This window comes from Agelaius tricolor, unplaced genomic scaffold (genome assembly GCF_023055355.1).
Source record: "Agelaius tricolor isolate 1412-34295 unplaced genomic scaffold, bAgeTri1.0.p SCAF_28, whole genome shotgun sequence".
Taxonomy (NCBI): Eukaryota; Metazoa; Chordata; class Aves; order Passeriformes; family Icteridae; genus Agelaius; species Agelaius tricolor.
The window spans coordinates 3,002,970-3,022,425 of NW_027269288.1; the positions used below are offsets into that span (position 1 = coordinate 3,002,970).

At 56.4% G+C, this 19,456-nt stretch overlaps 1 protein-coding gene across 5 annotated transcripts in view; it reads right to left on the reverse strand.

The window, feature by feature from the left end:
• The window catches only part of ARHGEF10L (Rho guanine nucleotide exchange factor 10 like), a 41,952-nt gene extending 22,500 nt beyond the window's left edge, over window positions 1-19,452 (reverse strand). Inside the window, exons 1-10 of one of the 5 annotated variants that reach the window (XM_071449170.1) lie at window positions 19,228-19,368; window positions 15,039-15,099; window positions 10,889-11,131; window positions 9,934-9,961; window positions 9,327-9,412; window positions 9,065-9,148; window positions 8,063-8,241; window positions 6,110-6,226; window positions 4,088-4,196; window positions 245-351 (exon numbers count right to left, since the gene is read on the reverse strand). In XM_071449170.1, the coding sequence (XP_071305271.1) occupies window positions 245-351; window positions 4,088-4,196; window positions 6,110-6,226; window positions 8,063-8,241; window positions 9,065-9,148; window positions 9,327-9,412; window positions 9,934-9,961; window positions 10,889-11,131; window positions 15,039-15,066 (981 nt within the window). In that variant the 5' untranslated portion in view covers window positions 15,067-15,099; window positions 19,228-19,368. Of the gene's footprint in view, window positions 1-244; window positions 352-816; window positions 1,823-4,087; window positions 4,197-6,109; window positions 6,227-8,062; window positions 8,242-9,064; window positions 9,149-9,326; window positions 9,413-9,933; window positions 9,962-10,888; window positions 11,132-15,038; window positions 15,100-19,227 lie in introns of those variants that run through there. The other 4 variants (XM_071449168.1, XM_071449172.1, XM_071449169.1 and 1 more) reach the window with 4 other exon arrangements.
• Window positions 19,453-19,456: the final 4 nt, after the last annotated feature.

A 19,456-nucleotide genomic window follows, 5' to 3' on the forward strand; every position in this document is an offset into this window, starting at 1 on the left:
AAAGCCCTGATCCCAGGAGATCTCAGGAAAGCCCCGATCCCGGGAAAGCCCCGATCCCAGATCCCAGGAAAGCCCCAATCCCAGGAAAGCCCCAATCCCGGGAAAGCCCCAATCCCGGGAAAGCCCCAATCCCAGGCAAGCCCCGATCCCGATCCCAGGCAAGCCCCGATCCCAATCCCAGGCAAGCCCCGATCCCAGGCAAGCCCCGATGCCGGGCAGGCCCCGGCCGCGGGCGATCCCGGACCTGCTGCGGGCTCAGCCCCTCGGGCGCGGGGCCCAGCTCGGGCGGGGGGTGCCTCATGTCGGACACGGTGACCTCCAGGAACCCGGTGTCCTCCTCCTCCGAGTCCCCTGCGGCACGGGAACACCAAAAACCCCAAACTGACCCAAACTGACCCAAATTGAGCCTTCCGGGGCCGGAGGCGCAGCCCCGCTCCTGCCGGTATTCCCGGTATCCCAGAGCGGTCACCCGACACCGGGATGAGCCGGGCAGGAGCGGGGATGGGACCGGGAGGGGACAGGGAGGGTCCCCATCCCAAAAATCCGCCCGGGAACAGCGGGAGCAGCGCCTCGTCCTCACTCCAAGACAGCGGGAAACGGGAAAAGGAGCCGGGAAAAGTGGGAAGTTCCGGAATGGGGACCAGGACAGCGCCACGGGGAGGGGACAGGGAGGGTCCCCATCCCAAAAATCCACCCGGGAACAGCGGGAACAGCGCCTCGTCCTCACTCCGAGACACCGGGAAACGGGAAAAGGAGCCGGGAGAAGGAGCCGGGAGCGCAGGAAAAGCGGGAGGCGCCGGAGCGGGCGGCCCTTACCCGAGGCCGAAGCAGCCGAGGAGGAGGAGAGAGAGCGAGCCAAGGAAAGCTCGGGATGAGCCAAAGAAAACGTGGGATGGGAGCGCGGCCGTCGCCTCCACATGGCCCCGGCCCCATCCCGGGCCAGAAATCCCGGGAAGGGGAAGGGCTGGGGGGAGAGAAGGAGGAAGGGAAGGGAGGAAGGGAGGGAAGGGCTGCGGGGACCTTTTTCCTTCCCTAATTTCGGCTCCTCCTCCCCGGGGATGCTCTCCCGGCACTGCCGCGCCCCAAAGCCGCGAGGGCCATGCGGGAACGGCGGGACCGATCCCATGGGAATGGCAAGAATAGCGGGAACGATCCCATGGGAACGGCGGGAACAACAGGACACACACAGCCGATCCCACCCCATGGGAAGCTGCAGGAAAGCCGGGAACACACAGCCAATCCCATGGAAATGCTCTGGGAATGCGGGGAACACACAGCCGATCCCACGGGAATGCCGGGATACACACATGTCCCATAGGGATGCTCTGGGAATGCCAGGAACACTCAGCGAATCCCATGGGAGCGCCGGGAACACACAGAGCTCATCCCATGGAAAGCTGCAGAAATGCCGGGAACACGCACAGCCGATCCCATGGGAATGCTCTGGGAATGCCGGGAACCACAGCCGATCCCATGGGAACGCTGGGAGCACGGACAGCCGATCCCATGGGAATGCTCTGGGAATGCCGGGAACCACAGCCGATCCCATGGGAACGCTGGGAGCACGGACAGCCTATCCCATGGGAATGCTGGGAACACACACAGCTGATCCCATGGGAATGCTCTGGGAATGCCAGGAACACACAGCAGGTCCCATGGAAAGCTGCAGAAATGCCGGGAACACGCACAGCCAATCCCATGGGAATGCTGGGAATACACGCAGCCGATCCCATGGGAATGCTCTGGGAATACACGCAGCCGATGCCATGGGAATGTTGGGAATACACGCAGCCGGTGCCATGGGAATGCTCTGGGAATGCTGGGGACACACGCAGCCGATCCCCCGGGATCAGGTGCTGGGATCCAGCGGGATCGATCCTACCTCCCTCCCCTGGATCCTACCTGCCCCGGGCTGCTCCAGGGAAACCCGGGAGCTCCGGCGGGAGCGCGGCGGCTTCTCCGCCTCGGCCGCGCTCCTCCTGCGCTCCCCGTCCCCTGCGGGACAGGGAAAGGCCCCGGGAATTGGGAATTCAGGGGAAAACCCACAGGGAAAACCCCAGGACAGCCCCGGTGCTGCTGGGGGGGGCGGCTGTTTGATCCCAAAAACGGGAGGAGAGAATTGGAGTTTGCAAGGAGTGGGAAGAGCCCAGGGAAAGCTTAAAATGTAGGGAATAATCCAGGAAAATGGGAAAGGGGAGCAGGATGGGGATTCCCTAAAAATCGCCCTCTCCAAGGGCTTTGCTGGGCTGTGGGGTTTGGGTTTCCTGCTCCCCATTCCCTACGGGACAGGGAAGGGTCAGGAAAACCCCCCACCGGGAACTGGGAATTTAGGGAAAAATCCAAGGGAAACCCCCTGGGAACTGGGATTTAGGGAAAAGTCCTTAGGGAAACTCCCTGGGAATTGGGAGTTCAGGAGAAAAATCCAGAGGGAAAAACCCGAGAAAAGACCCTGAGGAATTGGGAATTCAGGGGGAAAATCCTGAAGGAAAAATCCAGTGAAAACCTCCTGGGAATTGGGAATTCAGGGAAAAAATCCTGAAGGAAAAATCCAATGAAAACCTCATAGGAATTGGGAATTCAGGGAAAAATTCCTGAAGGAAAAATCCCATGAAAACTTCCTGGGAATTGGGAATTCAGGGGGAAAATCCTGAGGGGGAAATCCAAGGGGAAACCCCCTTGGAATTGGGAATTCAGGGGAAAAAATCCTGAAGGGAAAAAATCCTGAAGGAAAAATCCACAGGAAAGCCCCTGGGAACTGGGGATTCAGGGAAAGAAATCCTGAAGGAAAAATCCATGGGGAAACTCCTGGGAATTTGGAATCTGGGGGGAAAATCCTAAGGGAAAAACCCAAGAAAAAACCCCAAGGAATTGGGAATTCAGGAAAATAATTCTTAAGGAAAAATCCACAGGAAAGGCCCTGGGAATTGGGAATTCAGGGGGAAAATCTTGAAAGAAAATCCATGGGAAACCCTGTGGGAATTGGGAATTCAGGGAAAGAAATCCTGGAGGGAGAAAATCCTGAAGGAAAAACACAAGGACCGGCCGGGAGCTGCCGGTTTATCCCTGAAGGATAAAAGGAGGGAGCTGGAGCCTGCAGACATCCCGGGAAGCTCCAGAGCCATGGAATGAGGCGGGAGAAGGGGAAGGAGGTTCTGGCGGGATGGGGTTCCTGCTTCCATGGGGATGGGATCCCCGGGGTTCCCTGGGGATGGGATCCCGAGGATTCCAGAGGAATGGGATCCCTGGGGTTCTCTGGGGATGGGATCTCCTGGTTCTGTGGGGATGGGATCCCCAGGATTCGAGAGGGATGGGATCCCCAGTTCCAGAGGAATGGGGTTCCTGGGTTTCTGTAGGGATGGGATCCCTGGGGTTCTCTGGGGATGAGATCCCCTGGTTCTGGAGGGATGGGATTCCCTGGGGATTGGGTTTCCAGAGGTTCCCTGGGGATGGGGTCCCCTGGTTCCAGAGGGATGGGATTCCTGGGGTTCTGTAGGGATGGGATCCCCAGTTCCCTGGGAATGGGATCCGCTGGTTCTGGAGGGATGGGATTCCTTGGGGATGGGATCCCTGGAGGTTGCATGGAGATGGGATCCCGGAGGTTCTGGAGGGTGGGATTCCCTGGGGGATGGGATCCCTGGAGTCCCCTAGGGATGGGTGGGCTCCCTGGGGATGGGATTCCCTAGGAATGGGATCCCTGGGGTTCTATGGGGATGGGATTCCCTGGGGATGGGATCCAGGGTTCCCTAGGGATTGGTGGGTTCCCTGGGGATGAAGTTCCCTGGGACCGGTATCCAGGGTTCCCTGAGGATGGGATCCGGGGGTTCCCTGTGGATGGGGTTCCCTGGGGATCTTGGATTCCCTGTGGATGGGATCTGGGGTTCCCTGAGGATGGGATCTGGGGTTCCCTAGGGATGGGTGGGGTTCCCTGGGGATGGGATCCAGGGTTCCCTGTGGATGGGTGGGTTCCCTGGGGATGGGGTTCCCTGGGGATGGGATCCGGGGTTCCCTGGGAATGGGATCCAGGGTTCCCTGTGGATGGGGTTCCCTGTGGATGGGTTTCCCTGGGGCCGGGTTCCCGGTGCCTCACCTGCGCCGTCGCGGCGCTGCAGGAAGGTGACCCTGCGCAGCACCGCCATGCGCGTGCGCTCCAGCCCGTCCTTGGTGCCGCTGCGCGCCGCCCGCATCAGCTGCGACACCTGCAACGGGAACGGGAGCCGGGATCGCTGCGGGGAGCAGCCCAGGGATCACTGCGGGGATCAGCCCAGGGATCAGCTCAGGGATCATCATAGGGATCATCATGGGATCACTGCAGGGATCAGCCCAGGGATCATCACAGGGATCAGCTCAGGGATCATCATGGGATCATCACTGGGATCACAGGGAGCACCAGGATCACAGGGATCACCACAGGGATCAATGCAGGGATCACAGGGAACACCAGGATCTCAAGGATCATCACAGGGATCAGCAGGATCATCACTGGGATCACAGGGAGCACCAGGATCACAGGGATCACCACAAGGATCGTCATTGGGATCACAGGGATCACCACAGGGATCAGCAGGATCATCACTGGGATCAGCAGGGTTCACCTGGATCACAAGGATCATCACCGAGATCACTGGGACTGCAGGGATCACTGCAGGGATCTCAGGGATCAACAGGATCACCGGGATCATCACTGGGATTACAGGTGTCACCAGGATCTCAGGGATCACAAGGATCAATGGGATCATCACAGGGATCAGCGGGATCACAGGGATCATCACAAAGACCACAGGGTTCATCAGGATAACAGGCATAGGATAGGACCGCCAGGATCACAGGGATAACAGGGATAACAGGAATAACAGGGATCAGAGGCATAACAAGGAAAACAGGAATCTGAGGGATCATCACCAGGATCTCAGGGATCAGCACCGGGATCAGCACAGGGAGCTCAGGGATCAGGAAGGCCCAGGATCCCTCCCGGATCCAGCCCCTCAGGAAGATCCCTGGAGCGCCAGTCCCAGTTTTCCCAGCCGGGAGCAGCAGGCACAGGGCCAGGGCTCCGGGATCCCCCTGGATCCCCCCGGATCCTCGGGATCCCCCATGGATCGCAGCAGCCGGAGCGGGGTCGTGCGGCGCAGCCAAGCGGGGCCGGGCAGGGAAAGGGGGATCGGCCTTTCCCACCCCAAATCCGGGGGTTTTACCCCGGATCTGAGAGTTCTGCCCCAAATCCCAGCGTTTCTAACCTAAATCCCAGTGTTGCACCCTAAATCTGACAGTTCTACGCTAAATCACAACGTTGTACCTCAAACCTGACAGCTCTACCCCAAATCCCAGCAGTTCTACCCCAAATCCAAGAGTTCTACCCCAAATCCCAGCAGTTCTACCCCATGGGATGGGGTGGGAAAGGCTCAGCCCTGAGGTTCCACAATTCCCAAAATTCTCCTTCCTGAATTCCTTCCTTCCCTCCTGAATTCCTGAATTTCTTCTTGAATTCCTGAATTCCTTCCCTTGTAAATTCCTTCAGGAATTCCTTCCTGAATTCCTGAACTCATCATTTTCTTCCCAAATTCCTGAATTCTTTCCTGAATTCCTGAATTCATCATTTGCTTCCTGAATTCCTGAACTCATCATTTTCTTCCTGAATTCCTTCCCAAATTCCTGAATTCTTTCCCAAACTCCTGAACTCATTATTTTCTTCCTGAATTTCTTCCCGAATTCCTTCCCAAATTCCTGAATTCTTTCCCAAATTCCTGAACTCATCATTTTCTTCCTGAATCCCTGAACTCATCATTTTCTTCCTGAATTTCTTCCTGAATTCCTTCCCAAATTCCTGAATTCTTTCCCGAATTCCTGAGCTCATCATTTTCTTCCTGAATTCCTGAATTCCTGAACTCATTATTTTCTTCCTGAACTCCTTCCTGGATCCCCGAATCCCTGAATTCCAATGTCCCGGGAAGCCCCAGGAGCCCCTGGACAGGAGCAGCACCCCAGCAGCTCCAGGCTGATTTTCTGGGACAGGAATGGGACGGGCCCAGCCTGGATCCATTCCAGGAGGGAATTTTATCCCCGCCCAGGCTGGGGGTTTGGGGAATTTCGGGATGCGGGTCGGGGTCGGTACCTTCCAATCGGATTTGTGCTTCAGCTCCTGCATTTCCTTCCCCCCAACTCTCAGAGCCAGGAGCTCCCGCTTAGTCCTGGCGCATTTTTCCTTGAGTTTATGGAGGTCTGGAGAGAGCTGAGCCCAAAGCAAAGCGGGAGAGCAGCAGAGCAGAGATCCCAGGAAGCAGCAAATGCAAAAAAACAGGAGAGATCATCCCAAAGGAGCAGGGAACGGCGGCGGCAGCCCGGAATTCCGGCTGGGAGCAGGCAGGGAGCGCAGGAGCAGCGGGGAAAGGCTCAGAAATGGGAGGAATCATCCCAAAAATCCTGAAATGCCAGCTGGGATGGAGCAGGGGGTGCAGCAGGAGCAGGGAAAGGCAGAGAGAGGCTCAAAAACAGGAGAAATGACCCTGGAATTCTGGCTGGGATGGAGCAAGGAATGCAGCAGGAGCAGGGAAAGGCTCTAAAACAGGAGAAATGACCCCGGAATTCTGGCTGGGATGGAGCAAGGAATGCAGCAGGAGCAGGGAAAGGCTCTAAAACAGGAGAAATGACCCTGGAATTCTGGCTGGGATGGAGCAGGGAATGCAGCAGGAGCAGGGAAAGCAGCACAGATCAGGCAACAGCATCCTGGAATTCCGGCTGGGATGGAGCAGGGAATGCAGGAACAGCAGGGAAAGGCTCAAAAACGAAAAAAATCATTCCAAAAATCCCATCTCGGAGCAAGCAGGGAGGGCAGAAGCAGGGAAAGACAGGGAGAGGATCAAAACCAGGAGGAATCATCCCAAAAATCCTGAAATTCCAGCTGGAAGCGAGCAGGGAATGCAGGAGCAGCAGAGAGAGGCTCAGATACGGGAGGAATCATCCTGGAATTCTGGCTGGGATGGAGCAGGGAATGCAGCAAAGGGAAAGGCAGGGAGAGCCCCAAAAGCCAGAGAAATCATCCCAAAAATCCCGGAATTCCAGCTGGGATGGACAGCCCCAAAAGCAGGAGGAATCATCCCAAAGCAGCAGGAACAGGCAGCAGAATCCCAAAATTCCATCTGGGATTTAGCAGGGAGTGCAGCAGGAGCAGGGAAAGGCTCCAGCAGGGGAAAAATTGAAAGGGAAAGAGGAAACCGGAAAGAAAATTCCAGGAAAAACGCAGCAATATCTGTGGGATGCTCTGGTGCCTCCACGCCAGAGAATTCTGGGAAAAGCCGGGATGAGGATTCCAAAGTGATGGATGAGTGTTCCAAGGGATGGATGAGTGTTCCAAAGGGATGGATGAGTGTTCCAAGGGATGGATGAGTGTTCCAAAGGGATGGATGAGTGTTCCAAAGTGATGGATGAGTGTTCCAAAGGGATGGATGAGTGTTCCAAAGGGATGGATGAGTGTTCCAAGGGATGGATGAGTGTTCCAAGGGATGGATGAGTGTTCCAAAGGGATGGATGAGTGTTCCAAAGGGATGGATGAGTGTTCCAAAGGGATGGATGAGTGTTCCAAAGTGATGGATGAGTGTTCCAAGGGATGGATGAGTGTTCCAAGGGATGGATGAGTGTTCCAATGGATGGATGAGTGTTCCAAGGGATGGATAGATGTTCCAAAGAGATGGATGAGGGTTCCAAAGGGATGGATGAGGGTTGCAAAGGGATGGATGAAGATTCCAAAGGGATGGATGAGGATTCCAAGGGATGGATGAGGATTCCAAAGGGATGGATGAGGGTTCCAAGGGGATGGATGAGGATTCCAAGGGGATGGATGAGGATTCCAAAGGATGGATGAGTGTTCCAGAGGGAAGGATGAGGGTTCCAAAGGGATGGATGAGGATTCCAGAGGGAAGGATGAGGGTTCCCAAGGGATGGATGAGGGTTCCCAAGGGATGGATGAGGATTCCAAGGGAAGGAGGAGGATTCCAAAGGATGGATGAGGGTTCCAGAGGGAAGGATGAGGGTTCCAAGGGAAGGAGGAGGATTCCAGAGGGATGGGTACCTTGGGCTGGAACGCCGCGCGGAGCTTGGCCGGCTCCGCGTCCCGCCGGGATTCCGGCCGGGATTCCTCTCCGGACTCTCCCTCGCTGTAGCTCTCGAACTCGCTGGAGCTCCAGCCCAGGTCCTGCCCCAGGCGCGTCCCCTCCCCGCGCTGCACCTCGGCGTAGATCAGCCCCGCGCCTGCCGGCAGCCGGGAATCCCCACTGCATCCCCATTCCCACCATTCCCACTGCATCCCCGTTCCCAATGCATCCCCATTCCTGCCATTCCCAGTGCATCCCCGTTCCCACCATTCCCAGTGCATCCCCGTTCCCAATGCATCCCCATTCCCAATGCATCCCCATTCCCAATGCATTCCCATTCCCGCCCATTCCCAATGCATCCCCATTCCCACTCCATTCCATTCCATTCCCACTGCATTCCAATTCCATTCCATTCCCATTCCCACTCTATTCCCATCCCCGCTCCATTTCCATCCCCGCTCCATTCCCATTCCATCCCCACTCCATTCCCATTCCATTCCTGCTCCATTCCCATTCAATTCCCACTCCATTCCCACTCCGTTCCCATTCCTGCTCCGCTTCCATTCCCACTTTTCCTGCTCCATTCTCTCTCCATTCCCACTTTTCCCTGTGCTCCCAAACCATGGGAATTCTGGGCTTTGACTGTTTGGAAGGGAGTTGGGATGCATGGATGGATCCAGGGGGGATTGATCCCCTGTGAGTGACAGGAATGAGAGGAACAGAGGAAGGGGAATGAGGAAGGAAGGAGAGGAAGGAGAATTTTGGGAATTGGGGAATCCTAGTGCAGAACTCCAGAATTCCCATTCTCTGGAACCCTCAGGGTCCTGCAGCCCTCTGGGAGCAGCTCCATCCCACAGATCCCGGGATTTCCCTGATTATTCCCTCCCACTCTCCTTCTTGACAGAAAATGGGACGGGGGCCCCTGGAAAACCGGGAAGAGGCGGCTCCCGGCTGGAAAAGCAGGAAGAGCGTTCCCGTACCGTCCTGATCCACATCCAGGCCCTCACAGGGAACATCGTCATAGATGACCTCGTCCTCCACCTCGGGGAAGGAGAAACGCTCCCCTGGGAACACCAGGATCGGGATTGGGATCGGGATCAGCAGCCCAGGACCCCAACGAGGCACAGAAACCTTCCCGAGCCCACCAGGGGTTATCCCGAGGGTTATCCCAGGGGTTATCCCGAGGGTTATCCCAGGGGTTATCCTGAGGGTTATCCCGGGGTTATCCCAGCCTTTCCCCACCTCGACAGATGCTCTCCCTCTTCCAGGTGTGGGTCCGGATCTGGGAATCTCCTCCGGCTTCGCCATTGCTCACCTGTGCCGGGATCCTGCGGGAACATTCCAGGGAAAAAAAAATCCCTCAGGATCGGGGGCAAATCCCCTGGGATCGGGGGCTCCCAAAGCTCCCGCCCGCTGCCACCCCCATTCCCACCACAGGAACAAAATAAGGAATTTTTTTTAAAGGAATTTCCCCCCCCCATCTGCTCTTTGGGATCCCAGGATTTAGGGTCATCCCAGGTTTTTAGGGATGTTCTGCCAACATGCTCAGGGATGATGGAAAAGATCCCAAAATCCCAGAGTTCTCCTGTCACAGCCCTCTGAAATGCAGGGAAGTTGGGGGAAACTGAGGCACGGCAGCAGCTGCGACATCAAACGGAGGGGACGGATCCCAGAGATCCATCATGGGACCCAAAATCCCACCAGAACTCCCGGAATTCCCACCAAAACCTCCTGAAACCCCCCAAAATCCCAGGAAACTCCCTGGAAATCCAGGAAACTCCCTGGAAATCCCACCAGAACCCCCCAAATTCCCTGGAAATCCCACTAAACGCCCCCAAATCCCACTCACCCTTCCTGGGTCTCCGGCTCCAGCCCTTCTGCGGGGAAGGAAAGCAAAGAGAAACAGTGTCGGCACCCCGGGATGCACCGGGAATACCGGGAATGAGCAGGAATTCCACATGGGAATACCAGGGATGAGCAGAAATTCCCCACCGGGAATGAGCAGGAATCCCATACTGGCAATACTGGGAATTCCACACTGGGAATACCGGGAATTCCATACCAGGAATAAGCAGGAATTCCACACTGGGAATGAGCAGGAATTCCACATGGGAATACGGGGTACTCTGTACCAGGAATAAACCAGGAATTCCACACTGGGAATACTGGGAATTCCACACCGGGAATACCAGGAACTCCATACCAGGAATAAGCAGGAATTTCATACTGGGAATGAGTGGGAATTCCACACCAGGAATGAGCAGGAATTCCACTCTGGCAATACCGGGAATTCCACATGGGAATACCAGGAACTCCATATCAAGAATAAACAGGAATTCCACACCGGGAGTGAACAGGAATTCCATATGGGAATACTGGGAATTCCACACCGGGAATGACCAGGAATTCCACATGGGAATACCGGGAACACCATACCAGGAATAAGCAGGAATTTCATACTGGGAATGAGTGGGAATTCCACACCAGGAATGAGCAAGAATTCCATACCAGGAATTCCACACTGGGAATACCGGGAACTCCATACCAGGAATAAGCAGGAATTTCATACTGGGAATGAGGGGGAATTCCACACCAGGAATACTGGGAATTCTACACCGGGAATGAACAGGAATTCCACAGGAGAATACCGGGAACTCCGTACCAGGAATAAGCAGGAATTCTACACCGGGAATGAGCGGGAATTCCACACCAGGAATACCGGGAATTCCGCAAGGGAATACTGGGAATTCCACTCCGGGAATGAGCGGGAATTCCACACCAGGAGTGCCAGGAATGCTCCTCACCAGAGCTGGGCGGGCGCCGCCGGCGCGGGGGCGCCTGGAGAGCGACGTCAGCACCGGGATCGGCTCCGGGATCAGCTCCGGGATCAGGGCAGGGATCAGGGCAGGGATCAGGGCAGGGATCAGCTCCCGAATCCGAGTCCTCATCCTCCCCCTCCTCCTCCTCCTCCTCCTCGCTGTCCTCGAAGTCGAAGGCCTGGCCCAGCTCCTCCATCCCCGCGGGGCCGGGGGGATCCGGGGGAGATCCTGCACAGGAACGGGCATGGAAAACATGGAATGGGGCACAGGAGAGCGGGAAACAGGGATGGGGAGGGATGGAGTGGGGAAAGGGAGGGGAGGGAAAAGGGGGATGGAGGAAAAAAGGGATGGAGGAAAAAAAGGGATGGAGGAAAAAAAGGGATGGATGGATGGATGGATGGATGGATGGATGGATGGATGGATGGATGGATGGATGGAAAAAAAGGGATGGAGGAAAAAAGGGATAGGTGGAAAAAAATGAATGGAGGAAAAAAAGGGGATGGAGGAAAAAAGGGATGGAGGAAAAAAGGGGATGGAGATGGGAGATGAGAAGGGAGATGGAGACAAAGAAGGGAAAAAGAGGATTCAGGAGATGGAAGAGATGGAAAAAGGAAATGGAGGAATTGGAGGAAAAGGGGGTGGAGATGGAAAAGGGGATGGAGACAAAGTGGGAGGGAGAAGGGGGATGGAGGTGGAGGAAGAGGAGGAGGAGGATGAAGGGAAAGGGGAGGGAGGAGATAGAGGAGGGAGATGGAGGAAGAGGAGGGGAAAAAAAAGAGATGGAGGAGGAGAATGGGGATGGAGAAAACCAGGGAAGAGGGACGGAAATGGAGGATGGAAAAGGGGATGGAGGAGGAAAAGGGAGGAAAAGGGAGGAAAAGGGGATGGAGGAGATGGAGGGGAATGGGGCAGAGATTGAGGGGGAAAAGGGGATGGAGGAAGAGGAGGAAGGAGGGGATGGAGATGGAGGGGGCAGAGTGGATGGAGGGGGAGGAAAATGAGAAGGGGGATGGAGACAGAGGAGGGAGAAAAAAAGGGGATGGAGGGGGAGAATGGGGAGGGAAAATCCAGGGAAGGGGGATGGAAGTGGACGATGGAAAAGGGGAAGGGATGGAGGAGGGAAAGGGGGATTGGCACCATGGACTCCAGGGCAAAGCCCCCATTTTACTGGGACCCCTTTGTGTCCCTGGCCTGTTCCGGTGCCCCTGGGCGGCCGCTCAATCAAACACTGCCCAGGAGCGGCGATCGAGGAGACCCCTCCGGGGTGAGCGTCTCCCCAGGAAAGCGGCTCCTTCCGACCCCATTGGCTTCTTCCAACCCCATCAGCTTCTTCCCAACCCATCGGCTCCTTCCCAACCCATCGGCTCCTTCCCAACCCATCGGCTTCTCCCGACCCCATCAGCTTCTCCCGACCCATCGGCTTCTTCCCATCCCATCGGCTTCTTCCCATCCCATCGGCTTCTTCCCAACCCATCGGCTCCTTCCCAACCCATCGGCTTCTTCCCAACCCCATCGGCTTCTCCCGACCCCATCAGCTTCTCCCGACCCATCGGCTTCTTCCCATCCCATCGGCTTCTTCCCATCCCATCGGCTTCTTCCCAACCCATCGGCTTCTTCCCAACCCATCGGCTTCTTCCCAACCCCATCGGCTTCTTCCCAACCCCATCGGCTTCTTCCCAACCCATCAGCTCCTTCTCAACCCATCGGCTCCTTCCGATCCCATCGCCTTCTTCCCACCCATCGGCTTCTTCCCAACCCATCGGCTCCTTCCCAACCCATCGGCTTCTTCCGACCCCATCGGCTTCTCCCGACCCCATCAGCTTCTCCCGACCCATCGGCTTCTTCCCATCCCATCGGCTTCTTCCCATCCCATCAGCTTCTTCCCAACCCATCGGCTTCTTCCCAACCCCATCGGCTTCTTCCCATCCCATCGGCTCCTTCCCAACCCATCGGCTTCTTCCGACCCCATCGGCTCCTTCCCATCCCATCGGCTCCTTCCCATCCCATCGGCTTCTTCCCAACCCATCGGCTCCTTCCCAACCCATCGGCTTCTTCCCAACCCATCGGCTTCTTCCCAACCCATCGGCTTCTCCCGACCCCATCGGCTCCTTCCCAACCCATCGGCTTCTTCCGACCCCATCGGCTTCTTCCGACCCCATCGGCTTCTCCCGACCCCATCGGCTTCTCCCCAACCCATCGGCTTCTTCCCATCCCATCGGCTTCTCCCCAACCCATCGGCTTCTTCCCAACCCATCGGCTCCTTCCCAACCCATCGGCTTCTTCCCAACCCATCGGCTCCTTCCAACCCCATCGGCTTCTTCCCAACCCATCGGCTCCTTCCGACCCCATCGGCTTCTCCCGACCCCATCGGCTTCTTCCGACCCCATCGGCTTCTTCCCAACCCATCGGCTTCTTCCCAACCCATCGGCTCCTTCCGACCCCATCGGCTTCTCCCGACCCCATCGGCTTCTCCCGACCCCATCGGCTTCTCCCGACCCCATCGGCTTCTTCCGACCCATCGGCTTCTTCCCAACCCATCGGCTTCTTCCAACCCCATCGGCTTCTCCCGACCCCATCGGCTTCTTCCGACCCCATCGGCTTCTTCCCAACCCATCGGCTCCTTCCGACCCCATCGGCTCCTTCCCACCCATCGGCTTCTTCCCAACCCATCGGCTTCCTCCCATCCCATCGGCTTCTTCCCAACCCATCGGCTCCTTCCCATCCCATCGGCTCCTTCCCAACCCATCGGCTTCTTCCCACCCCATCGGCTTCTCCCAACCCCATTGGCTTCTTCCCACCCATCGGCTTCTTCCCAACCCATCGGCTCCTTCCCATCCCATCGGCTTCTCCCGACCCCATCGGCTTCTTCCCAACCCATCGGCTTCTTCAGACCCCATCGGCTTCTTCCAACCCATCGGCTTCTTCAGACCCCATCGGCTTCTTCCCAACCCCATCGGCTCCTTCCCAACCCATCGGCTTCTTCCCACCCATCGGCTTCTTCCGACCCCATCGGCTTCTCCCGACCCCATCGTGCGGATTCTCGGCCGTTTGTTCACAATTCCTCCTCTCTGCCTCCCTAACACCTCCCAGACCAACCCACAGGGAAGCTCCTCCAGCTTCCCCCTCTCTCTGGCCAGGCTGTGACACCCACAGGGAATGGAGGAAAAGGGGAGGGAAGGGGGAGGGAGAGGGATGGGAAGGGAACGGACACTGGGAATGGAGGGAGGGAAGCAGAGAACCAGGGAACAGGGAAACAGGGAAAGAGGGAATCAGGGAAAGAGGGAAATAGGGGAAATAGGAAAATAGGGGAACAGGGAACCAGGGAAATAGGGGAACAGGGAACCAGGGAAATAGGGGAACAGGGAAATAGGGAATCAGGGAAATAGGGACAGGGAAAGAGGGAATCAGGGAACCAGGGAAATAGGGAATCAGGGAAATAGGGAAACGGGGAATCAGGAAATAGGGGAACAGGGAGATAGGGAATCAGGGAATCAGGGAATCAGGGAAACAGGGAAATAGGGGAACAGGGAAATAGGGAATCAGGAAATGAGGGAAATAGGGAATTGGGGAACAGGGAAATAGGGAGACGGGGAATCAGGGAAATAGGGAATCAGGGAACAGGGAAATGGGGAATCAGGCAACCACAGAAACAGGGACAGGGAAATGGGGAATCAGGGAAATAGGGAATCAGAGAAATAGGGAATCAGGGAACAGGGAAATAGTGAATCAGGGAACCAGGGAAAGGGGAATGAGGCAACCACAGAAACAGGGAACAGGGAAATAGGGAATCAGGGAAATAGGGAATCAGGGAACAGGGAAATAGGGAATCAGGGAACAGGGAAAGGGGAATCAGGCAACCACAGAAACAGGGACAGGCAAATAGGGAATCAGGGAAATAGGGAATCAGGGAGGCAGGGAAATAGGGAACAGGGAATCAGGGAACCAGGGACAGAGAACAGGACCAGCAGCCCCCAGGATCCAAGATCCCTCCGTGTTTTCCCAACCCTGAGAGGCTCCAGCTGGGATATCAGGGATACCCTGGGTGCTGCTCCCTCCTTCCCACCCCGGCCTGGCTGCCTCAAAATTCCCAAAATCCCCAAAAATCCCAAACTGCGGAAGCCGAGGCTGACAGTACCTACTGCAGGCGGGGGGGGCGAGGCCATGGCGGGGGGGGCTCAGCTGCTCCAGGGGCGTTCCTGTGGAAAACAGGGAAAAAGGCTTGGGAAAGGGGGAAAAAGGGGGAAAAGGGTTGGGAAAGGGTTGGGAAAAGGGTTGGGAAAGGGGGGGAAAAAAAGGGTTGGGAAAAGGGAGAAAAGGGCTGGGAAAAAGGGTTGGGAAAGGGGGAAAAAGGGTTGGGAAAGGGGGAAAAGGGTTGGGAAAAAGGGTTGGGAAAAAGGGTTGGGAAAAGGGGGAAAAGGGTTGGGAAAAAGGGTTGGGAAAGGGGGGAAAAGGGTTGGGAAAAAAGGTTGGGAAAAAGGGTTGGGAAAGGGGAAAAGGGTTGGGAAAGGGGGAAAAATAATTGGGAAAGGGGGGAAAAGGGTTGGGAAAAAGGGTTGGGAAAAAGGGTTGGGAAAGGGGAAAAGGGTTGGGAAAAAGGGTTGGGAAAGAGGGGAAAGGGTTTGGAAAGGGGGGAAAAGAGTTGGGAAAGGGGGGAAAAGGGTTGGAAAAAGATTGGGAAAGAGGGAAAAGGGTTGGGTAAGGGGAGAAGGGTTGGAAAAGGGGGAAAGGGGGAAAAAGGGTTGGAAAAGGGTTGGGAAAGGGGGAAAAAGGTTGGGAAAGGGTTGGGAAAGGGGAAAAAAGGTTGGGAAAGGGGGATCAGCCCCAATCCCAGCCCTGGAAAGGACCAGGAGGCTCCTGCAGGATGGATCCAACTCAGGCTCCAGCTGGGACAGGGAGCTGGGAACGGCTCAGGGAGAATTTATCCCGGGAATTGTGGATGCTGCTCCCAGGGAAGGGCGGGAAGTGGCAGAATCCGTGTGGGATCGATGCAGGGATCGATGGAGCATCCGCCCCGAAAGCCGAGAGCGCCCGGAGGGCACCGGGAAGGGCAGCAAGGACGGAGCCTTGGGATGGTCCCAAGGGATGATCCCGGGAAAGGCTGGGATCTTCCCTCCTGGAATTCTTTTCCTGTAGTGGGAACCTCTCCTGGGTCACCCAACCTGGGAATTTTCCCTCCGGATGCGACGCCAAGCGAGCCAGAAATCCAGGAGAGGAATCCACCGGAAAAAAAAGGGAGATCAATCCACAAAAACTGGGAGAAGAATCCCCCCAAAAAAAACCTGGATGAATCCAGAAAAAAACCAGGAGATCAATCCACAAAAAAAAAAAAAAAAAAAAGGAGAAGAATTTCTAAAATCCCAGGAGAAGAATACCCAAAAAACCAGGAGAAGAATGCCCAAAAACTGGGAGGAAAAATCCCAAAAAAGCCAGATGAACCCACAAAAACTGAGGAGATCAATCCCCAAAAACCAGGAGATGAATCCACAAAAAACCAGGAGATGAATCCCCAAAAACCAGGACAAGAATTTCCAAAATCCCAGGAGAAGAATCCAGAAAAACCAGGGGAAGAATCCCCAAAACCCCAGGGAAGTTTCAGAGCAGGAGTTTCCTGGGACACCGAGAATTCCCAATTTCTGTAGCTCCAGAAAAAGCCTCAAAGTTGGGAATCCTCAGGAAAAACAACCCTGGGATTGGGATCAGGATTGGGATCCAGCCCCTTCCCGCTCCGGGTCCCTCTCCCAGCGGGAATCGCGGCCCATCCCAAATTTATCCAGGGAAAAGGTCACTCCCGTTTGGAGCGCTGAGCTCAGCCCAGCCCAGCCTGGATTTATCCCAGGCCTCCAAAATAATCCTGGGATTGGGATGGATCCAAGGGAAAAAGGGATTTTTCCCAGAGTGTTCTGCACAGTCAGGAGTGGGAACATCCCGGGAGCAAAACGGATCCCATGGGATGAGGAAAAATGGGATCTGTGGGAATGCACAGGGAGAGGAAGAGTGGGAAGCGGGAAAATCCAGGGATTCCCAGGAGCTGCTGGGGATCCATGGAAATGAAGTAGGAGAGGAAAACTGGGAAGCGGGAGTGCATGGAAATACATTGGGAGAGGAAAATGAGGATTCGGGATAACCCAGGGATGTGGGGATGGGGAATCATCCCTGGGCATGTGGAGTTTTGGGAGCTGCAAGGGATCCATGGAAATGAATCAGGAGAGGAAAAATGGGAAGTGGGATCCATGGGAATGAAGTGGGGCAGGAAAAAGGGGATGCAGGAGAACCCAAGGATGTTGGGATGGGAAATCCCTGGGAATGGAGATTCCCAAGGAGGCCCCAGCCCCGGGAGCAGCGGGATCCAAACCCGGCCCGGCCTGGCCTCTCCCATCCCGGGGTATTTTTATCCTGGGATATTTTTATCCCTGGCACCAGAGCTGCTGCCTGGGGGAGACACTGATGGATCCGCCCTGGGATCATCCAGGGACCATCCCAGGGATCCAAATCCATCTGGGATCATCCCAAGGATCCAGATCCATCCCATGGATCCAAATCCATCTGGGATCATCCAGGGACCATCCCATGGATCCAAATCCATCTGGGATCATCCAGGGACCATCCCATGGATCCAAATCCATCCCGGGATCATCCCAGGGATCCAGATCCATCCTGGGATCATTCAGGGACCATCCTAGGGATCCAGATCCATCTGGGATCATCCAGGGACCATCCCAGGGATCCAGATCCATCCCAGGGATCCGGATCCATCCCAGGATCATCCAGGGACCATCCCAGGGATCCAGGTCCATCCCATGGATCCAGATCCATCCCGGGATCATCCAGGGACCATCCCAGGGATCCAGATCCATCTGGGATCATCCCATGGATCCAAATCCATCCCAGGATCATCCCAGGGATCCAGATCCATCCCATGGATCCAGATCCATCCCAGGGACCATCCCAGGGATCCAAATCCATCCCAGGGATCCAGATCCATCCCAGGGATCATCCCAAGGGTCTGGATCCATCTCAGGATCATCCTGAGCCCTTCCCATGGATCTGGATCCACCCTGGGATCCTCTCAGGGATCCGGATCCATCCCAGGATCATCCCATGGATCTGGATTGATCCCACCTGGATTGGATCAGGGATTGGGAACACTGGGGGGAAATCCAGGATCCATCCCAGCAGGGAATCTGGGATCCATCCCAGCAGGAAATTCGGGATCCATCCCAGTGGGATTTGCTGGGAATCGGCCCCACCCTGCTGCTGATCCCAGGAATGAATAACCGGGAATGAATAACTAGGAATAAATAAATAATCATCTTCCCTAAAATCCCTTCATCTTCCCCAAATTCCCCTTCATTTGGCCCCAAAAATTCCCTTTATTTTCCCCCCAAAATCCTTTTATTTACCAAAAAAAATTCCTTCCATTTGTCCCAAAATCCCCTTTATTTGTCCCAAAATTCCCTTTCCCGGCTTTTTGGGAGTTTTAAATCCAACCCTTTGAGAAAACCTGGGAATTTTCAAGCGGAAATAACAGCAGGAAGGGCTGGGACAGTGGGGAGGGGAGAGCTCATCCCAGTGGGAAAACCTCTGGATATTGGGATTTGGGGTGGGAATGGGGATTTGGGGTGGGAATGGGGACTTCCAGGTGGATCCGTGGATTTGAGGGTGGATCCAGGGATTTCCAGGTGGATCCAGAGATTTGGGGTGGGAATGGGGATTTCTGGGTGGATCCAAGGATTTGGGGTGGATCCAGGGATTCTGGGATGGATCCAGGGATTTGGGGCTGGATCCAGGGATTTGGGCTGGATCCCGGGATCTGGGGGTGGATCCCGGGATCTGGGGTGGATCCCGGGATTTGGGGCTGGATCCAGGGATTTGGGGTGGGATCCAAGGATTTGGGGCTGGGTCCAGGGATCTGGGGTGGATCCCGGGATCTGGGGCTGGATCCAGGGATTTGGGGCTGGATCCAGGGATTCTGGGATGGATCCAGGGATTTGGGCTGGACCCAGGGATCTGGGGCTGGATCCCGGGATTTAGGGCTGGATCCCGGGATTTGGGGCTGGATCCAGGGATTTGGGGCTGGATCCAGGGATTTGGGATGGGATCCAAGGATTTGGGGCTGGATCCCGGGATCTTGGGCTCGGACCCAGGGATCTGGGGCTGGATCCCGGGATCTGGGCTGGATCCTGGGATTTAGGGCTGGGTTTTTGGGAAGCAGGCCCGGCAGGAAAAGCGGGGCTGGCTGGGGCAGCCGGGAGGATCCCTGGCAGCTCGGGCTGGGCTGGGAGCCCGGGCGGATCCCGGGATTGGGGGGCCGGGAATGCGCTGACCTGGGCAGGCCGCGGCCGCCGCTCGGTGTCCGCATGGGCCGCGGGCCGGGAATGGCCGCTCCCGGCGGGATCCGCGGGGCCCGGGATCCTCCCGGGGCTCTCCCGGCTCCCGGGGCTGCGCCCGCGATTCCCAAATCCCGGCGGGAGCGCCGGGCCCGGCCCGGAGCCGCGTCCAGCGGAGCGAGGGATGCCGGGATTTGGGAATCATCGCCTTCCCTCCTCCCCTTCC